At 47.1% G+C, this 20,796-nt stretch overlaps 2 protein-coding genes and 1 pseudogene across 2 annotated transcripts; all 3 read right to left on the bottom strand.

Moving 5' to 3' along the window:
* Nucleotides 1-2,621: 2,621 nt before the first annotated feature.
* On the bottom strand, nucleotides 2,622-5,864 carry LOC112888157 (aquaporin SIP1-2). Its single transcript, XM_025954517.1, has 3 exons — nucleotides 5,470-5,864; nucleotides 5,102-5,374; nucleotides 2,622-3,005 (listed from the first exon to the last, which is right to left on the bottom strand). The coding sequence occupies exons 1-3, from the start codon at nucleotides 5,770-5,772 to the stop codon at nucleotides 2,850-2,852; spliced, it is 732 nt and encodes a 243-aa protein (XP_025810302.1). The 5' UTR covers nucleotides 5,773-5,864; the 3' UTR covers nucleotides 2,622-2,849.
* An 852-nt stretch (nucleotides 5,865-6,716) lies between these two features.
* LOC112885319 lies at nucleotides 6,717-8,893 on the bottom strand (annotated as a pseudogene).
* A 683-nt stretch (nucleotides 8,894-9,576) lies between these two features.
* On the bottom strand, nucleotides 9,577-11,596 carry LOC112885318 (transcription termination factor MTERF4, chloroplastic-like). The gene is made up of 2 exons (XM_025950961.1): nucleotides 10,345-11,596; nucleotides 9,577-10,216 (listed from the first exon to the last, which is right to left on the bottom strand). The coding sequence occupies exon 1, from the start codon at nucleotides 11,594-11,596 to the stop codon at nucleotides 10,361-10,363; it is 1,236 nt and encodes a 411-aa protein (XP_025806746.1). The 3' UTR covers nucleotides 9,577-10,216; nucleotides 10,345-10,360.
* Between the last annotated feature and the right edge of the window lie 9,200 nt (nucleotides 11,597-20,796).

The following is a 20,796-nucleotide window of genomic DNA, read 5'->3' as shown; positions in this document are numbered from 1 at the left end:
CGCAGGGGCAGGACTGAGGCGGCGTGCTGGCGTCGGTGTGCGCGAGCAAGAGGGGTGGGGCAGGAGTGACGTGGCGCGTTTCGATTGGTCCACGCGGACTATCCGTTGAACTAGCCGTTATTTGACCGTTTGAACTCCAAAAAATTCGAAAAAAATTGCAAAAAATTCCAAAATTTCATCCCCAACCCCCCTATAAATACCCCACACGGTTTTCACTCCTTCCACACCCCATTTGAGCTCATTTCTCTCCTCTACAATCCGAAATCTCTTCCACCATGACCGGTTGGCCTCCAGATTTCCATACCTTCACCGATCTCTTGCAGTCCGACGGGTCACAAGCATCTCCCCAAGATGAGTCTTCTCCGATGCATCGCCGCTCCGATGTCAATTCTTCACCGCGACCCCGGGCATTATTCCCCCTGCTGCACCTCCGGCTTCGGGGGCACCTCCACCGCCATATCATTATCCGTACGGTCCGTACTCATACCCACCACCTCCATATGCTCCACCTCCAGGCAGAAGGAGCGGGACTGAAGGTCCGTACCCACCACCTTCGTACGCTCCACCTCCATATGCTCCACCTCCATACGCTCCACCTCTATATAGTCCATACCCACCACCTCCGCACGCGGCACCCACGGTTCCAAGCCCCGTCTCCGTTGAGTCTCAAAATGAAGGAGCGGGAGCGACCGAACCAAAGCATCCAAAGAGACTTGACTGGACAATTGCGGAGGAGGAAAAAATGGTAATTTAATTAGTGTTCATCTATTTAAATATCATGTTTTTTTCAAATAACTAACAATATATTCGGGCTAGGTACATGCTTGGGTTTATCACTCGAATGACTCTATCACCGGCAACAACCAGACCGGTTTGAGTTTTTGGGGCCAAATAGCGGAGACCTTCAACTCTACCGCGGAGCCGTCCCATCATCGCACCGCGAAGCAACTGAAGGATCATTGGAATGTGTATAACTGCGAGGTGATCCTGTTTAATGGATACTACATCCAAGAAGAAAGAGTACGTCAGAGTGGAGCAGACGATGCAATGGTCATGGAGGGGGCAATGGCGAGGTACGAGAACAACCCGAAAGTGACGACAGCATTCAAGCGTCATCATTGGTGGAGAGCTGTTCGCCACGAACCCAAGTGGGCAGCGAAACATGGTCCTGGCAGTGGATCCGATGTGAGTAGCAAGAGAACCCGCCTCGGAGTTTCGGGTGAGTACAGCTCCGGTGGAACAGAAGACACCGAGGAGGACAATGAGACTCGTCCAATAGGCCGTGATAGGGCCAAGGCGGCTAAGCGGAAGGAGAAGACTAAGTGGAAGGAGAAGGGGAAGGAATCCTCATCAAGCAGTGCGGTAGCAAGTAAAGCATTTGCAATGAAGAACATGTAGAGTGGCTTAGTGAAGGCTAAACTATTCAAGCAATGTAACGTAATAAAGTCCCGATCAACCGCGGATATGGACGAAGCAGAAAAACGTACTCATTTCAAGGACGTCAAGATGGTGGAAAAAGAGCTTGAACTAGACGAGGATTCGGAGGAGGATTAGAATTTTATTTTAATTATTATGTATTTTTGCTATTTTTAATTGCGATGTAATTTCCTTTTTTAATTATGATGTAATCAGTATTTTTTTAGTTGAATAAAATTAGTTTATTGAATTATTTTGCGTACGCGAACAAAAGAGAGTGAAATAATTAAATCTGAAAAAGAAAAACTGACGTGGAGGAGAGAGAAGTGAGAGCTGATACTATAGCCTGTGCATTGGAGAGGTGGGTGAGAGTGGGGTGAGAGTAAGTGTGAGAGCTGACGTGACGGGGAGATATCTCCCCCCACCAGCCTTAGCGTATTATGACATAGTGATGGATATGGTCGTAGTAGTCCTCTTTCAATATTGTTCCTGTGATGACTTGTTACATAGTTACTTGCCATAATGTTAACAATTCCTATTTTCTTTCTTTTAAGATGCGATCTGATTACTGTAATGCTAATCAACGCTCCAGGCTTATGACAGTGCTACAAGGAGGAAACGATCACCTGATAAATGTTTGTGCGATACTGTTGAGCAATAGATATGTTCTACATACGGGTGGTAAGGTTCCTAAATTCTAGCCTAGATAATCTAAGGGCCGGACCCTAAAGGGGTAGGGTCATGCTCTAATTTTATTCAATTTGAGCTAAATATACATAAAAGCCATTCCCAGTTGAGGTTTCATGAGAGTTTCATGCACATTAAATAGGGTGTCATGTTACCATTTTAGATAATATGGCACTGGATTAATGAGGAGAGAGATGAAATGGGTTTCATCCTGTATGCAGGGTTAACAACTTTTGATGAGTCTTAGAATTAAATGTGACGAGAGCCTATGAAAAAACAAACATGAAACAATGCATTATGATGTGAGTTTCATCTATGGTTTCATTTGTGTTTTGTTGATGTGGCACTCTTGGAAACAACAAAAATGAAACTACCCATTGGGATTGGCCTAAGGGTCAAGTTGGCTTGTAAAAAGAGCACTAGAACCAAGATCTATTACCACCCCTTGTTCTACATAAGCTTTGCCTAATCTACCTTTACCAAAGCCCAGTTATATCCTTCTATTCATGTCACTGTAATAGCAACAAATGGGGCAATGCCATTGCATCGCATGGGGCACCTTACCATTAAATTATCAATAGCACGAGTAACATAGTTACCGCAATAATCAATTTAATCCCAACATGCTGGGAAACTGAGGTGATTGAATACACGAGGAACTAATTCTTTCCGTTCCTCTATTTCTAGCAATTAATGTTGGTTTCTCCAGATCCGGCATCCACGAGACCATGACCAAGTGATGTTCATCATGCTTTCTTGGCCTTGGGCTTAGGTGGTGGTGCCAGGAACAAAGCCCTGAAGATCCATGCAGCAAGGACGGCACCAATAAAGGGGCATATCCAGTACACATAGAACTGCTCCCAAGTGTTGTGACGATTGTTGACATATGCCCAGCCAAATGCCTGTGGAATAATATTCGAACAATATCCATAAGTTCAAGAAAAACAGGGAAACTAGAATGCTTACTTTACTACAAAGTGCTTAAACGATGGCCAGTAGCTGTTCCAAACCCTGCTTATCCAGTGTTGACAGCAAATTCAGAAATCACTTCTGATCAAAATAAACAATTCGAGATATTTTGTCAATATTACTCATATATCCTTCTCTTCGGTAATTAACTTTTGTTTCGTTCACTTCAACACACAGTTTATTGTTGCACTCCTTTAGAATGCAGGGTTTTATGTGCAACTATTCATCTGGTGGCTGATTCAAAAAAGACTTCTTAAGATTTGAGATTTTGACAAAACAGAGATTAAGGCCCTTGGTAGATGAGTATGTGTTCTATGTCATGCTGCAAGCACCAGTGTCCAAGCATGGTTAAAACCTAGAATTTAGTTTGAAGGTTATATAAAAAGCTTCAAGAAAGAAATTAAATAAATTCCCCTGTCTTGTGGTTATAACATTTTGACGGAACTGAATAAATTTTTTCATTACAGTACAGTAGTAAGATTTTAAGTGTTCTACATTTGTTTTTCTTTTTCAGTTTTCCATCTCAATCTATTTCAGTGCCCAGTGACTTTAATTTACAGATGACTGTTCCCGTTGTACTATTCTGTGCGCTCTAAAAGAAAAAGGCTATAGAACAAATGAACACTGGCAAAATTTCAGTAATGAAGAATGCAAATGTGCGTTCAAATTCAGATAACGAAGGTGGCTATATGTTGTATGTGCATGCCTTATCAATAGTTAGCAAACACCTACCCTATGTCTCTGGAGTTCTTCTGGAACAACGTTTGTGTTTTTTTTAATTCCTATCACCATGCTGACTCTGTAGTTGGCAACTGTTAAAAAAACCCATTGCAACACTGTGTTGTTGACATGCAAATTTTTTCATACAGACGCTTCAGTCAAAAAGACAAGATGTTTCAAAAGACCAAGTATGATGATTTAATGATAATTTTATTCACATTTTTCTTCTTATTGTAACATGGTGGTCATTTGTCCAATTATTTCCCCCACTATTGCAGTTCTATATATCACCACACAATTATGTGTGTCTGTCTCTAGGTGATGAGAATAACATTGGATGGAGATTTCATGGTTAGAAAAAAAATCAATTGCATGCGCAACATTATTATCGAAGAGAAAAAGAAAATACAGAAACCAGTCTAGGAGTGAGCTAAAGAGGACTAAACTGTAACATATAATAAAGATTTGGCTTACGTTTAGTATGTATGAATTTCTTAACTACTTCACAAATAGGTAATCATGTGTACATAGTAACTGTTTATTTAAACACAGTACCCAGAAAACTGAAATCATTTCACATATAATTGATTTTGCATCATTCAAGTGATAGAAGACTTGCCAGCAAAAGAAATACTTGATTTCTATGTTAGCAAAGATATTTAAGCTTTCAAAACCGGCTCTTTGTTCTGGATGGTGACTTGAAGCAAGATACACTTCACTTTTCTTCAGCTTTTTGAGGGATATAGCAAATGGGCAGGAGGGACAGAACACAGCCTAAATGACCACACCACACAAACTGTTGTTTCTAATTTATCACACTTCCGATTTCTATTTTCAGTAAGTAATGCATGGGAGGCCTCTTCCCCTGTTTTACAGTTAGTATAAACTTTCAGCTTGCTCCTACAACGGGGTTCTAGCTCCATCTAACTATGTGATCTCTTGTATATCTATCTATCTGTGAGGTCTTTGTAATACAACACCCGTGGATGTACAGTGGCCAAAGCATAACTCAACATCATGGTATAAATTCACCTTTCTCAGTAAAGAATGGTATAGATAAGACTACCCACATGATGTAACATTCTTGAAAGCCATCAACTCCTACAAATATTTATCAAACATACAATCAAGCTGCTAAAGGTCCCTGTGGCAGGTCAAACCGCCGCGGCTGTTTTCTAGTTGGGTGTCAAAATTTGATCGCTGTGAGTGAAGAAACTACCAATGGAGTGGAAAGTAATACGAGTAATGAACTAGTTTGCCAAACAGGAGAAGCAAAAGAGGGAGAGAGAAGAAAAGGGAAGAGACTGACATTGGCTGGGTTCATGGAAGGGCCGGTGTAGGCTGCGCCGGAGAGGACGAGGCATACGGTGGAGATGGAAAGCATCCATGTCTTGATGATGGGGTTGCGGGGGCCCTTGACGATGATCCAGAGCACAGCCATGGTGATGACGAAAGTGAGCACTAATTCGGCGACTGCGCCGGTGTGGGGATCCACCTTGAGCGAGGGCCCCCCGAGCATGTGCTTGTACTGCGCCGGCATCAGCTCCGAGATGGCAAGAGCGCCGCCCACAGCGCCGGCGGCCTGATTTAGTTCAGTTAGCAGCCCGAATCAGGCTCTGAAGAAGATATTTCTGAATCCCTGGAATTGGACTGAATCCAAATTCAAGTGAAGCCCACCTGCGCCGGGAACCGGAGCGCGACGGCGAAGAGGGAGGGGCTGGTGACTCCGGCTGCGTAGAAGGCAGCGACGCCGGTGGGGTTGAAGCTGGCGCCGCCGAGGAGGTCGCAGAGGATGTTGAAGACGAAGAGCAGGACGGAGAGGAGGGAGACGGTGACCAGGAGCGCGTACTGGACGCCCTGCAGCTTCAGGTAGGACGTCACCGCCGCCGTCGAGGCCCCCAGCGTGGAGACGCACAGCACCCACAGGAACGTCACTATCGCGTCCGCGGCAGCCGCCCGCAGCGCCGCCGCCATCGCCATCAGCGCCCTCGTTGCCCTCTGCTCTGTTTGCGTTGTGCTCAGGAGAAGCGGAAGTAGTAGATCGGAACTGAGGATGGGGTAGGTGATCAAACGCACATCGCGTGCAGCATCTTATCTCCTTTTTACTTTTTTTCCCCCTCCTTATGGGTGCCACTTGATCAGACCTTACATCAGCTGAATGTCGCGGTCTAAATATTTTCGAATCTAATGTGTCTCATTCAAGTTTCCGATACAACTCAGGTGAGCATGGTACTTGAATTCACTTCAAAACGAAAGGGCACTTGGTGCTTAATTTGAATTAAAATCAACCTAGAGAAACCAGTAGACCACGAAAAGTTTAGAACATCCTCTATTTTCCTTCCACTTTATTCCCTTACCCTCTCTCCTCCGTTCGCCCGCGCATAAGGGTATAGGCGTATAGCTGATAGTTCTAAATCCTAATATATCTCCCATCTAATTTTTATCCTAACATCCAAACATATATGTACTAATTTCTAGAGCATGTTTGGATGGACTAAAATTAGAGTTCAGCGATGGCTAAAGTTTAGATGTTTAAATTAATTGTTCAAAAATTAACCCTATACTGTTTGGAGATCTAGGCTAAACTTTAGCTGTTGTAATCTAAAAAGCCGTTTATACCCCTATACCAAGCACGCGCTGCAAGAGGATAGCGTTTAGAGAAGTTATTTTGGTATATTTTGCTATTTGCTGCTAGAAATTAGCTCTCATTAGCTGGGTTTGGAGGGTTAACGGATTAAACTTTAGTTAAGAAGTTGCTAATTTTTAGACTATATGTTAGCTCTCCTGTTTTGATATCTGCTAAAGCTAATTTTTAGCTGCATCTGCATCCAAACATACTCTTAGTTATATAATTTTTTATCATCTTTAGTTCTAGGTAATCCAAATAGAATGCAGAGCACTTACATTCATCTCGCGGACCTTGAATCTCTATGTTTTTGCAGTTATACATGTGAATGTAGGTTACACATGCCTTTTTTCAATCTACATGCTTATCTTGCCTGTTTTATCGTCTTGATCGTTGGTCCTTTCAATCACCAAGCATAGTATGTGAATAAGTTAAATCATCCTTCTTGGTGGCGACCATCGAGTTCGCACCGGACACCACCCACGATGCGGCGTCGCCGCTCCCCAGCACCAGCGTGATGGTCGGCACCGCCGGACCCACGCGCGTGCTCCCGACCTTGCTCCCGTCGTAGCACAGCCTGAACGGCGGCACGGACGGGGCCCGCGGGAGCGTTGCCGTGGCGGCCGCGAACGCGTCGGTGACGGCCTGGTGGATCGAGGACTCCAGCACATCGTAGGGCGCCAATCGTGCTGAGCTTGGTCCCGCCCACGCCCTTCTTGTCGATGGTCAGCAGCGCCGCGTTCAGCGGCACGGCCCGGCCGTTCACCTTGATGCCCGTCACGCCGACGAAGTACTCATTCAACTTGTTGACAAGGAGCGGGGTGTAGGTGAGCGACGCGTCGGACAGCTCGAAGCCGGGCTGGAACGCGTAGGGCGCGTCGCCGAAGACGACGACGCCCGCGGCGCCCGCCGGCTGCCGGAGAACCCGAACGTTGCGGCGAGCTGCGTGGGCAGCGCGAAGCGGGCGCGGCCGAGCGACGCCATCCCCGCGGCGCCCGCCGCGAGCCCCTCCCTTAGGAACGTGTCGCCGCAGGTGAAGAGGAACGCCGGCGCCGTGCGACAGCACGTCGGTGATGACGTTCCCGCTCGTGCTGGCCCGCACGCTCGAGAGGAACCCGCCGCAGGTGTCTTTGAGGCAGGACGGGCCCGGCGCGCGGGAGCAGGTGGCCGTGCAGACTGCAGACCTGCGAGCGCAGGAGGCGGCACGTCCTGGAGCCGCACGGCACGCGGCAGTAGGTGGAGGATGCGTACCCGGCCTCGCAATCTACCCAGAGCGTGGCGCCCGCGAGGGCCACTGGGCCAGCACCGCCTGCAAGGACAGCAGCGGCGTGCGCTGCCGGAACCCCGCCACGTACTGCTGCGTGGCGCCGTCGTCCTTGCTCACCGGCAGCAGCACCGCGCTCGGGCTCGGTTTGTTGGCTGTTGCCGCGCGAGCCGGCCGCGCGGGCGCCGCCGCTGGCACCGGCCGGCAGCAGGCAGACGAATAACAGAGCGGCGAGAGGAGACTCGAGGAGGGAGTTGCTTTTGCCGGACGCCACTGTGCCGGGACGACCGCGAGCTGGACGAATCTGTGGGTTGGGTGAGGCTCCAAAAATGGTTAGTTGACCCTCGTTGTTACATTGCAAAGGACGGTAAATAGACTCGCTGTAAAAGCAAACCAGAGAAGAAAACCTGTGACATGGCATGAAAACAAGTGATGCATGCAGCATGCTACCCAGCCCAAACAATTCTGCATTTAAGCATGATGAGGCTGGAAGGAAGGATCAGAGGCACCACAGGCTTAATCCTCACTTGCAAGAAGGGTGAATGAAGTATGACTACCTAGGCAAATTCTTACTGAAATTTTTGTTTCGCACGTTGAAAGACAGCAGTGCTTATGTGCTCTCTTCAGAACATTCCTTGTGACGCCGTTTCACCAAGAGAAACAATTCCCAAGCAGTTTTAAAACCAACAGAAATGGACAATATTTATCATGCTTGTTCATGAACCTTGCAAGTTATATATAGACGGTGCTCTTCGGGCAAAGCTAACAGGAAACAACTATAGTAAATATGCATCTAACCGTCCTACAGATCAATCCAAATTCATATTCAAATTGAACAGAAGTTTAAAGTTGGAAGTTCTCTGCCCTTGACGACATGAGCATCACCAGAGGATGCCATTGGATCCTACAGCAATTGCTTGATTCATACGCCCACAGTTTCGGCAGATAATAGGGTGCATCTCAAGTTCATGCTCGGGTGTGCAGTGTGCTACAGGTTAAATATTATTGCTTTGGCACACAAACCTTGGGCTGTCCCTGGCCATATTCATCCAAATCCTGAACACGAAGTCAGAAATAGGAAGACTAATAACAGCAGGAAGAAAGTGCTGCGGCACACTGCCAAGTTTACTCAGCGCAATGGCAACTGCTTTTGCCTTATCCCCATTCACTATTTTTGATCAATTGGTCAATTTACCTATGTAGCCATGCATCGTATTTTTCAAGTTCATACAAAACCCACGTTTGAAGCACGTATCCATAGCAGCTTCCACAAATTAATTGTAGATGCTTAGACTGCAGTTAATGAGTGGACCTAATGACTTCGTAAATAAGTCCTTGTGTCACTTCTAAACAGTCTAAGGCATCTAATATTAACTTGTTTAGAAACATGAACAGTTGAAAAACAAGATGCTCAACTAGAACACCAGATCGAATTCATCAAAAAACACTAGAACACCAGAGGTATATAAACATGACATTTCTAAACGTGAGTAATGCAGAACGTCAATCGCTCAACCACACATTACAGGACATAAAGCAAACTAGTTTATGAAAATGTACCTTGACAGATAAGATAGTAGACACAGTGAAGCTGATAGAATTGTGATAGAATTTCTGAGTCAGTGCAGCGCCAGAGAGCCTTCAGGCCCTATCAATTTTCAACAATCTCTTTGAACAAGAGAGCCATCCATAATTTTGAGAGGTTTTCAGGGATTTTATGCAAAGCAAAGGTGAGGAGCTGAAAGTTTCAAATAGGGGGATTTTATGCAAAGCAAAGGTGAGGAGGTGAAAGTTTCAAATAGGAACTTCCCAAAACAAAATGAAGGACCAGCCCAGACAGGTCAGGTTTAAACAAATCAAGGATATCACAATTATTGACAATAGCATAGAAATCTGATTATAACATTATCGAGATTAATTACCATTAACATGTTTACAGATATTGGAAGTATATGGCTGATCAACACAGGCATTTAATAACCGGTTACCCCCACAAGCAAATGTTCCTTTTTTTTTTTGTTGAGAACAAAGATCAAGCTGCCTTCAACATGATGGAAGCATATGTGTGATATGTATTCACCAATGAATGCAAATCACAGTCGCCGAACAAACACAGCTAGAATTATAGAGCTAGAGTCAGCTAGTCAATAAATGGGGTAAGATTGTGACATGGTGAGACTATGTAGAATAATCCTGACATGAGAACTAGCATCAGGGTTGATCCTAGCACAATTCTTACCAACAGAGACTTTACCCTAGAAGACTGGTGCCAGGCTTTAGCGAATTTCAATACCCTGATCCAAGAATCCTTTGAATTGAATCTTCCCCTTGCATGCCCTAACAACATCTGGCACATCCTTCTTATACTTCTGCGCTGCGCATACCTTTCAGTGAAAACTTTCTAGACGCACCCAAAGGACTGTGCAGATGTCTCCCCGAATCAGCAAATCTTCCCTTCCCTCATCAGCGCGTTAAGAACAGCGCATTTCGGGAGGATCCATGCTGAATGTCAAGATTTTAGGATGTGCAATCACCTGAGACAGAGCATTTGCGTGATTTGTATACACCAACGACGCAGGATCACAATGGCTAAACAATACATGAATAATCGTGGCATGAGAACTAGCATCTCCATTTATCCTGACACAAGAATTTGCCTTACCTACAGCGATTTCAACCTAAAAAACTGGTGCCTGGCTTCTGCAAGGTTCAATATCCTGAGCCATGAACCCTTCGAATTTTAGCTTCCCCTCATATGCCCTAACAACATCTGGTAGATCCTTCTCATACTTCTTCACATACCTCTCAGAGAAATCCTTGGCAGATACACCCAAACTACCAAGCAGATTTATGCTTCTCTGAATCTTCCATTCCCTCATTAGCAGGCTCAGCACAGCACATTTCGGGAGGATATTCTTCTCCACGCTGAATGTCAAGATTTTAGGCAATGCAATCACCTGAGGCAGAGCGATCTTCAGCTCGTCTTGGAAGAAGAGGAGCTTCCTCTGGATGTTCCCATCTGTAAGGTTCAATAACTGGGGCTGAGTCATGACTGCCCTGGCAACCTGGCACTGAGAAAGCCCAAAGCACTGGTACAGCGCCATCCGACGCCAAATTGTCTCCCGCTTGAGCATACTCATACAAGCGAAGCACCCGACGAAGCGGGGGTCCGTGATGGGCAGGCCAAGCGCCTCAAGGTCCTCAAAGATGACGGCGATGCGGTTGGGCGCCATGCCGAGGACGCCCATATTAAGGACGATTAGCTTCGATATGGCCTCATCCGAGAGGCCGTGGCGGCGGAGATTTTCCACGGCGGGGCGCAGCTTCCTCTGGTTCAATCCACCAAGGAAGCACGGCCTACGGGTCAAGGCGGTTCGGAGGTTAGCGTCCGTGCCGACGATGCCGCGTAGGAACTCGACGCAGGGTACGAGGAACTTGTCGAGGCTGCGCGTGATGAGGTTCGACTGGGCAAGGACGGTGGCGCCGACGCCTAGGGAGTCGAAGAACCGGAGCTTAGGTCGGATGATCTTGTCGGGGTCGGAGAGTAGGACATGCGGGGCCGCGCGAAGCAACTGGGCGATTTGCGCCGGATAAGCCGTGGTGGCGCAGGAGGGCGAGGACGGCGTCGGCCTTGGCGGTGGATCAGACGCGGACCCAGCGGGAAGCCACGGCAGCGGCGGCGGGGGAGAGGCCGCCGGAGGCGACGAGGTAGGAGGCGGTGTCCAGATTGGTGGATCTCGCGAGGGGCGTAGGGGAATAGTAGTGACCGATGAGGGCGCGGGGCTGGAGGGGATTCGTGCCGCCGGCTGCCGCCGCGGCGCCGGGGCGGCGGATGAGGAGCAGGAGCCGCCGCGAGCCGCTGGAGGGGGAAGAGATCGGGTGTGCACATGGTGCACATTTTGAATCAGAGCCATTAATTTCAAATCCAACAGCCCTTCTTCATCCCACCTCTCTCCTTGACGCTTTTGCAAAATTCCCCTCCCACCTCTCCTCCTCTAGGCCCTGGAAATTTAACGAAAAAACCCCTGACCGCAAACTGTTTGAGAGAATAGGAATTCCATGTAGCCATATTATTCTCACTTTGAGAGGTGAAAAACTTTATGAACTTCATTTTTTATTTTAAAAAGATGGGAGACAAAATGCAAGAGGTAAAACTAATCACGTGTTCTATTTCTTATATTATTATCGTTTGTACATTGTACTGATCACCATTTTTCTTGTGCCCTTAGAGAGACTGTGTTTGACGAGAAAAGCAATATATTGGAGGAGAAATCCATGGATGCTAATGAGGTGGAAAGAACGAAAAAGATAGCAATGATACGAAACAAAGTTGAAGATTTGATTCAAAGAGTAAAGAGTTCAAATGAAGGTATGGATCTCTTGCTTTTAACTGTGATGAATATAGAGACTTCTTTTAGTCAAATTGTGCCTAGCACAGTGCAAGCTCCTCAACAAGAATATGAGACTTTTAGAACAAATTGAAATTCATCCACCAACTGATGTTCGTTTGAAGGGAAGGAGCAAAAGAATTAAGAGAGCAAAAGAATTGCCGAAGCCACGCAAGGGAAAGAATTCCAAGATTGTGACTAAAGAAGCACATTAATAAATTATTGTTGTTTTATTTTAGAATTTAGCCTATCTTTTGAACTTTATTTTGGTGGTGTGACTGCTATTAAATATTGATTAAGCTATGTTGAACTTTTTAAATCATAGCTCCATTGAACTTAACTAGAGCAGTATGTGTGTATGTGGGCTGTTATTGTGTTAGCAGGAAGCACGTACGCCGATCTGTTCCAGGAGCTGAGCGGTCAGGGGGTTTTTCGTTAAATTTTCAAGGCCTGGAGGAGGAGAGGTGGGAGGGGAATTTTGCAAAAGCGTCAAGGAGAGAGGTGGGATGAAGGAGGGCTGTTGGATTTGAAATCAATGGCTCTGATTCAAAATGTGCACCATGTGCACAGGCTGGTCATGTGCACCCGATCTCTTCCCCTCTCAGATTCTTTGGGTGGCACACTGTGGAAACCGCAGCCGGTGACTGGAATCGACATCAGCAAACTGGCTCCCCGTTTCTTTCAAAAAAAAAAGAACTCCCGGTCCAAGAGAGACTCGAAGGGCTGCTTGCATGAATGGGGTAAATTTTAGCCGTACGATGTCGTATGTTTCCATACCAAATGGGAGGATTAAATACGAACTAATAATAATTGTATAATCTCTAAGATATATACTAATTATAGATTAATTAGGTTTAATAAATTTATCTTACGAATTAGCGAATCAGTATGCAATTAGTTTTATCATTAGTTTACGTTTAATACTTCTAATACTTCTAATTAGCAATTAAATATTTAATGTGAATGAATAAAATTTAGCACTACTATATCTAGACATAGCCCCAATGGTAGAGTTGCTAGCTCTCGAGAGCGGGGTAGGCTATGATTGGTAGGCTGCACTACGATTTAGTCAGGCTTTCATAGTGATGGCTGGTTTGTTTGATAGGCTGAATAGGATCCTCAGCCAGGCTTCAGTTATGCATTTGGTCCGGTACGTTGTGCATAGCCGCGAACGCAATCGAACTGTGTCTCCGTTTATGCAGCCTGCATTGTGCCCCGACTAGCCAATTTTGGTGGGCCCAGGTTGGCCACCCTAATCTTCTCATTGTCGGTACTCACCATGGAGGAAGTGCTCCCCGCCGCCGGAGGAGGTCGCCCGCGTGGCGGGCTCGGCGCGGCTGGCGGCGCTCCCTACGGCCGGTGGAGCTCGTCCTCAGCCGGCGGCGCTCCCGCGCTGCATCCCCGCACGGCCGGCGGAGCTCGCCCACGCGGCCGACGGCCCTCACCCGCCAGCTGCAGACCTTGCCCACGCGGCCGACGCGGCACGGCCAGCGGCCCTCTCCCGCACGCCGGCGGAGCTCGCCCACGCAGCCGGCTCGGCGTGGCCCGCAGCGCTCCCCCACACGCCGGCGGAGCGCCCGCGCGGCAGCTCGACGCGACCAGCAGAGCTCGCCCACGCGGCCGGCTCAATGCTCCGTGCGGAGCTCGCCCACGCGTCCGGCTCGGCGCTCCCCCGCTCGCGGCCGGTTCGGCGCTCCCCCACACGTGGCCACCAGCATCTCGCGCTGCTCCTACCCATGGTCGCGGCTGGCCCAATTCGTTGCAACGGAGCTCGATTTCACCATGCGGGACTTCGATTCAATCGTAGCGGATGTCGATTTGAGCATGAAATCTTGGCTTTGTCGATTGAGGTCTGGAGGACCATGTCTTCACCGCCGCACCCATCCACAACCAGCAAGCAATTCCACCACTTCTGCCTGCTGCTACTACTCAAAGGCAGCCCCATCGCCGCCGCCAAGTTCGAGATGACAACGGACTAGGAGCTCACCGCCGTCGCGGCGGCCGGCCGCGGCAGGCGGGCCCAAGCGGGATGAAGGCTGGTTCGAGGGAGAGACGATGGGCAGGGCGTTCGACGGGGGTACCTTCACCTTCACCCGTGTGCAAGGTCACTGTATCATTGATAGCCAGCCAACCAAACTTGAGCTAGAGCTAGCTAGTACGAGCTTATCAAAACAATAACATATTGTAGAGTTGAAGCCAGGCTTACACTAACCTGGCTTAGATCGTAAGCCTGGCTGGACTAACACAAGCAACCAACGTACGGAGCATCTCCAACAAATCATTATTCTATCTTTTCAATATCAAAAAAATATTCTTTAGATGATGGAAGGTGTTCCAACGTATTACCAATTCCATTCATAATATAAAATAATTTTGGTGATTACCAAAATACACCTTTCTCTTACTCAAATATAGGAATTTTTTTCCTCATTCCTATCCTTTGAGTAAAGTGCTTTAACATTAGCTCCATTAAATATAAAAAAATATTTTTGATGATGGAGAGAGAAAATATAAAGGGTACGAAAGATGAGGAATCTGCTGGAGATAATCTAAGGACAAGAATTGACGACAAAGTAAAATATGAAAGGATCTCCAACAGATTACTCATCCTCTCTCGAATACAAAAAAAATGACATTTTAGTGATTAGAGGTGCCGGAACCAATCTAATTCCCACCACCTAATTTTTTGGTAATCACCAAAACACACCTCCCTCTCACCTAAATGAAGAGAAATCATCCCTCTACCCTATCCTTGGTGATTGGATTTTTCTAGTCCGCTGCAACAATCATTACCAAAAATATAAAAATAGTATTAATAATCGAGAGAGTTTTTTTTTTGAAATAATGGCAGGAGCTCTACCTTTCAATTAAGATAAAAGAATTTATGTACAAGAAAGGGTAACCAAACAAAGCGCCCACACTGGGCACCCAAAGGTTGACCCACCCACGCGACGCAGCAGAGCACACAACAACCCTAGGTCATCGTTGCCGAGCATGGTTGCATAGCTGTCAGCAGCTCCAACTCCCCAGGGCCGATCCCAGACGACTAGCGATGCCAAAACAAGCGGGTCCGAAGCAAGAGGCTGTGATAGGTCATCGTTGCCAAGCTCAAGAAGAGCAGCTCTGACTTCCTGCTAAGGACCCACGCCCCGCCCCCGCCGTTTGCCAGACCTCCCAAGCGAAAAACCAGGCGCCGCATGGGGGAGGGGGGGGGGTTCACCTCGTGTTATCGTTGCTGAGCCACGCCCCAACGCAGCAGCTCCGACTTCACGCAACTAGTCCCATCTCCTCACATCGACCGGTTGCCGAGAAGAGTAGATTGTCTACCGGAAGTGACATCATGGCCGAGACGGGTTCCAATAGTGACACCTTCAGGAAGGGAACGACACCGAAAGTGCTGCCGCCGCTCGTCCAAGAAATGGATAGGGTTTTCACCCGTGTAAGACGTGCTGGGGGATATGACGCTCTCAACAGGGAAACAGCACCCACGAGCGTCACTGTTGTCGAGGCTTTCGCCCAAGGTGCCCTCAACGCAAACGTTGCGCCAGGATGCCAGATCCCTAGCTTGCCGCCACCGCCGTCATTGCCGTTATTTATGATTTTAGTGATTGAATAACAACATAACCATTAGGACTAATGTATTTGTCAAGATATACCTTTGAAGGTGTTTATAGATTCCAAGGATGTAATGGAAGCCATTCAAATGATCAAGTATGAAAAGATTTGTGAAGAAACAAAGAAAAACAAGCGCAGATGTAATTGACCAATTAATACTGTCAACTGACCAACTAATACTCTCAGGGAGAAGAGTGACCACAATATTAGTCGGTGGTCCCTAGTTCTTGTGCAAACTCAGACTACACTAACATATTAATTTGGTCACTTCCAATGACCATGATCGAATTAGTCGGTGATGTTGTTTGTTGCTGCAAATATTTCTTGATTGACAGTAAGGTTCGGTTGTGCCATGAAGAGGGCACCGATTTAGTCGGTGCTGAAGACCATAGAAGAAGGACTGCAATGACAGATCAATTCGGTGGTCAAAAAGAAGCTTGCACCGAATCAATCGGTGATCATGGGCAGCAGAAGGAGAAGGTACTGGAATGACTGACTAATTCTATGCTCAGTGAAATGATAATGACCGAATTAATCCATGGGCCTAGCTCGATCTCAATTCAGTACACGAATGATAGATTAATACCGTGCTCTGCTTTTCAGCAGTGACCGAATTAATCTATCAGTAGTCAGTGACCGTTGTCCAAGTGCTAAATGTACTACCATTGTCCATGTGCTAAATGTACTACCGATCAATTCGGTCATGATCATTATACTTGACTGAATTAATCTATCAATGCTGCGTGTGCAACATAAGCAGCAACGGCTAGTTTGTTTGGTTGGGGTTATAAATAACCCTCCACCGGGCTATTTCAAGTGTGTTAGAGCTTGGAGAAGTTGTAGACTTGTGTTCCACACATATTCAAGTTCTCTATCCACTAAAGTGTCCAAGAGAAGATTAAGGCAATTAGCAAAAGTCTTAGGGTTTGATTAGTGCTAGTTTAGGCCTCTTAGCGCATTGCTTTGGGTGTTAGCCTAGAGTTAGGCGAGGTTCGCACACCTCTTTGCTTTCGGTGCCTGCGCGCACCAAGAGTTGTAAATCCGGGGCTTGTGCGAGACCCTCCAACCGTGTTTGTGGAATGGTCGTGGTAGTTGTGAGCGGGAGGAGAGGCCCTCAGTGTTTTGTTGAAGCTCTACCTAGTGTAGACGGCGGGAGCATCCGGAAGAGGCTAGGCGGAGACCCACTTGCATGTGGGAAGGCCCATCGGCTATCCTACAGAGTTACTCGACTGGGGAGTTTATGCCCTTGCGCGGGCATTCCCTTGAGAGGGGCTCCAACAACGAGGACTAGTGGAAAGCATTGCTTTCCGATACCTCAGTAAAAATCGCCGAGTCATCACGCCGGGAGTTTGCCTTATCTACCTCATTTACTTCCGCACTTACTTTACACTTACATTCCGTGTTTACATTTCCTAGAATTGCCAAGTGTAGTTTGTAGGGTTGGAACCTAGGGTGCAAAACTTTTGTACGGTAGAGATAACAACACATAGAAAAACCTAATGCACATCTAGATAGATTGTGGTATAGATTTTTATATGTGCTTGGAGCCTTAGTTTTTAGAATATCTAATTCAGCCCACTCTTAGGGTGTCACGGTCTTTTCAAATGTCACCATGGGCGCCGCCTCCTCTCTCGGGGGCGTCGGATCTGGCCTCCAAGGCACCGGATCCGCCCGCCCGAGCTCCAAAAGCATCCCAAGTCGTGACACCACTGCTGCCATGGGTGAGGAGGAGGGGGAAAGCGAGGGAGGAAGGAGACCTCCCCCCTCCCCCCCCCCCGCCGCCGCAGCAGCTGCGACTGGCTACCCCTCCAAGCCCCACGCTCACGCGAGGGCATGACCCGCCGGCCTGGTGCTATGCACACCGCCATCACCGCTGAGTGCGAGGGAGAGCCTCGCCGCCCCCATCCCGGCTAGCCGTGCCGCCTTGCCGGCGGCCTGCTCTGGCGGCGGTGCGACGGGAGAGGAAAAGGCTGGCGACGGCTAAGGCCAGCCGCCGCTCGAGTCGCCCGCGTGGGGAGGGCAACGCGGGGCCCAAGTATGTGCCAACCACACCTAATGGAGAGAGTTTTAGGTGTGAGGTATGAGTAATCTGTTGCAGATGATCTGATCCCATCTCATTGTCTAGGACGCCGGTTGATCTATCAATAACAAGAGCTCTCCTTCAGCACCGATGCATCGTGTACTAAAGCTGATCACGGCTCGCGTCGCGGCGCACCAACCAGCTACTCTTGTGCACGCTACGCCGAGAACTAACCGGACCGGACCTAGCCAAGGAAGCAAATTATTGCCCAACGAATGGATTGTCCACGCTACCACGTGCCACGGATCCATTCTGGCTGGAGAGTGGCAAGCTTCCTCCTAACATTTTTAGTGAGTAGAGAACCATGAAGCACTTATTCAATAAGTGATACTACTAAAAGACAATTTGTAGGGGTGTCTCATTTTTTTTCTAGGGTAGTCTAAAACATAACCCGTTACTGCAAATGGAGCAAGTTTGTTGTAGCAATTCACCCGCTCCTGGAAATGCATTTTAAGAGGCGGGTGTAAGACCCGAGGCCACGGGACTGTGTACATAACGTAGTTTAGATAGGCTTAAGAGATAAAGCCCGTCTTATCTCTTATTTATCTCATTTATCTCTTATTTATCTCGTATGAATAAGAGATAAAGCTGGTCGGTACAGAAGGAATCTACTCGAGTTGTATTCGGTTACGATTCCTTATCTAGTATTGGACTAGGATTCTTATAACCCTGACCTCCCGGTTATATAAGGGGGGCAGGGACCCATTCAAAACACAACAACATCTACACCCAAGGCAATACAAATCACCACACAGGACGTAGGGTATTACGCACCTCGCGGCCCGAACATATCTAAGTTTTGTGTTCCTTGCACCTTCGAGTTTCTGATCTCGGCGTCTCCTCACCTAAAACTTACCACCTTGGGCATATCCCTCGGTGGGCAGCCGGTTAAACACCGACAGCGGGTGATGGCATCACCCATCCCTATAAATGACCATCATTTTAGGTGCGGGTCACGCCATCCACCCACCTCTAAAAATGCAATTTACAAGGGCGGGTGACGTCACCCGCCCCTGAAAATGGCCACCATTTTTAGGGCGGTGATGACATCACCCGCACCTAAAAATGCATTTCTAAGAGTGGATGGTGGCGTCACCCGTTCCAAAAAATGATTTTCAGGGGACCCACCCCTGTAAATGGTCCCATGTAAAAAAATTTATAATTTTTTCATATAATCTCGGATGAAGTCATATACTTTATACCAAAATTGTAAAGGTTGACGAGACCTACAATTTTATAGTTGATAACCTTTTCATTTAAGGTCATTTAATAGTCCAACAAATTATTATACTTTCTCTAATTTCAATAGCTAGAAGTTTTAATTTTTTCAAACAATCTCATACGTAGAGTAGTTCCATATCAAAGTTGTTGTGGTAAGATCTAAAATTTTATAGTTTATACATTATTTTTTAAAAACCGATTAGGATCACAAAATAATTTAATAGTTGTACCCTACATATGGCTACGACTATATAGTATCTCATACAACTGAAGTTATATTTGCCATATTTTTTCTGTATTTATAGTTCACGATAACCATAATGTAGAGGTTCACTTTTTTATTTAATTTTGCTATATTTAAAGATTTAAATGAATTTTTGGAAAAAAATAGAAAAATATTTTTAGGGGCGGGTAACGCACCCGCTCGTGGAATGGATTTCTAAGAGTGAGCGATGGCGTCATCCGCTTCTACAAATCGATTTTAGAATTAATATAAAAGAATAGCGTACTTCTTAGAGGCATAGGTGGCTAAGGATGAAAACGGACGGAAAAAGATGAGAAAACCCCTTACCCATTTCCGTTCCATATTTTTTTCATCGGGAACAGGACCAGGACCGGGACAGCCGGAAACAAGATGAGAACCGGGATAGATGGGTATACGGAAACAGACAAATACGAACGGAAATACAACAGGAACGGGCGGGAACTGGAAAATTACGCTAGGATTACACGTCACACCTCGGTGTAACAAGACATGAACCTATATCATTACACGTTACACATTCAAAGCACGAACCAGCAGACATGCTGCTACATAGCAGCATAGGCAAGGCAGCACGATAGATAAACAAACAAGTTCAACAGCATAGTAATAGTTTATCACAACACAAATAATCCACAAACCATGAGTCCAACACAACATCACATCACCACTAATGAAATGCCAAGGAAAAAAATCATAAAGATCCAAACAGTCACGCCCGGAGCACCGGCCACTGGCGGGCAGCGATTTGGCACGGCGGCCGGCCACCCCTGCGTGGTGCTGGAGTCGGGCGGGGCCGCGGTACCCAGAGGCACTAGGCGAGGCGCGCCTGCGCGGGGTGGGAGCGACCGGAGAGGCGAAAAAGAAGCAACGAGCGGGCGGCGGGCGGCGGGCAAGCGGGGTGTAGGCAGCCAGGCAGCGAGCGGTGGCTGCGAGGGTGCTACGAGCTGGGGGTGAGTCCGTGACGTGATGGATGACGATGAGGACATCACTCATTCGGATGCATATAATATTCCGCTGGACATTTAAGGTCCAATCACTAGAGCTTGCGCGTGACAATTGAATTTAGAGGTGAGCTCGTTCTTAAGCACTTTCTTTTATAATTTTAAGAATAAATTACTACGTAATGATTATATTATGATTAGGAATGAAGGAGAGGACCAGGAGATACGTGGAGAGGAGCTTGGAGTCAGACAAGGCCAGCAAGGGACGTTCAGGACCCTTGGAGGCCCAATACAACTCAGCTTCGAATCCACTTTGGAGTCTAGGAGCAGTCTGTCTTAGATTGGATGTCCAGACCAGATATGAAGTCTGATTTCGACGTTCCACATATGGTTGGAAATATATTTTCATACAGCTTCCAATAGCACCAGGATCATGACCAAATTTTGCCTGAGTCAACGGGAATCGTCGAATCAAGCGGACCTCCAGAATCTGTCTCGGTGCTGCGCCGCTGTATTTTTGGCTGTTGGCCCGTGTATCATATTGGAACCCATTAGGTGTGCGTCCTGGGATCTTGCACATCCCTATACACTTTATATTCAGTAG

The sequence above is a fragment of the Panicum hallii genome, chromosome 3, assembly GCF_002211085.1.
Source record: "Panicum hallii strain FIL2 chromosome 3, PHallii_v3.1, whole genome shotgun sequence".
Taxonomy (NCBI): domain Eukaryota; kingdom Viridiplantae; phylum Streptophyta; class Magnoliopsida; order Poales; family Poaceae; genus Panicum; species Panicum hallii.
Note: the sequence above shows the minus strand (reverse complement) of the source record. Positions and strands in the feature narration are given on the sequence as shown.

Excerpts from the sequence above, each read along its gene's own strand:
- LOC112888157 (XM_025954517.1), bottom strand. The coding sequence starts at position 5,772 with ATGGCGATGGCGGCGGCGCTGCGGGCGGCTGCCGCGGACGCGATAGTG. Across the intron at positions 5,375-5,469 it reads CGCTCCGGTTCCCGGCGCAG|GCCGCCGGCGCTGTGGGCGG; the intron begins GTGGGCTTCACT and ends GAACTAAATCAG. Across the intron at positions 3,006-5,101 it reads CTTCCATGAACCCAGCCAAT|GCATTTGGCTGGGCATATGT; the intron begins GTCAGTCTCTTC and ends ATTATTCCACAG.
- LOC112885318 (XM_025950961.1), bottom strand. The coding sequence starts at position 11,596 with ATGGCTCTGATTCAAAATGTGCACCATGTGCACACCCGATCTCTTCCC.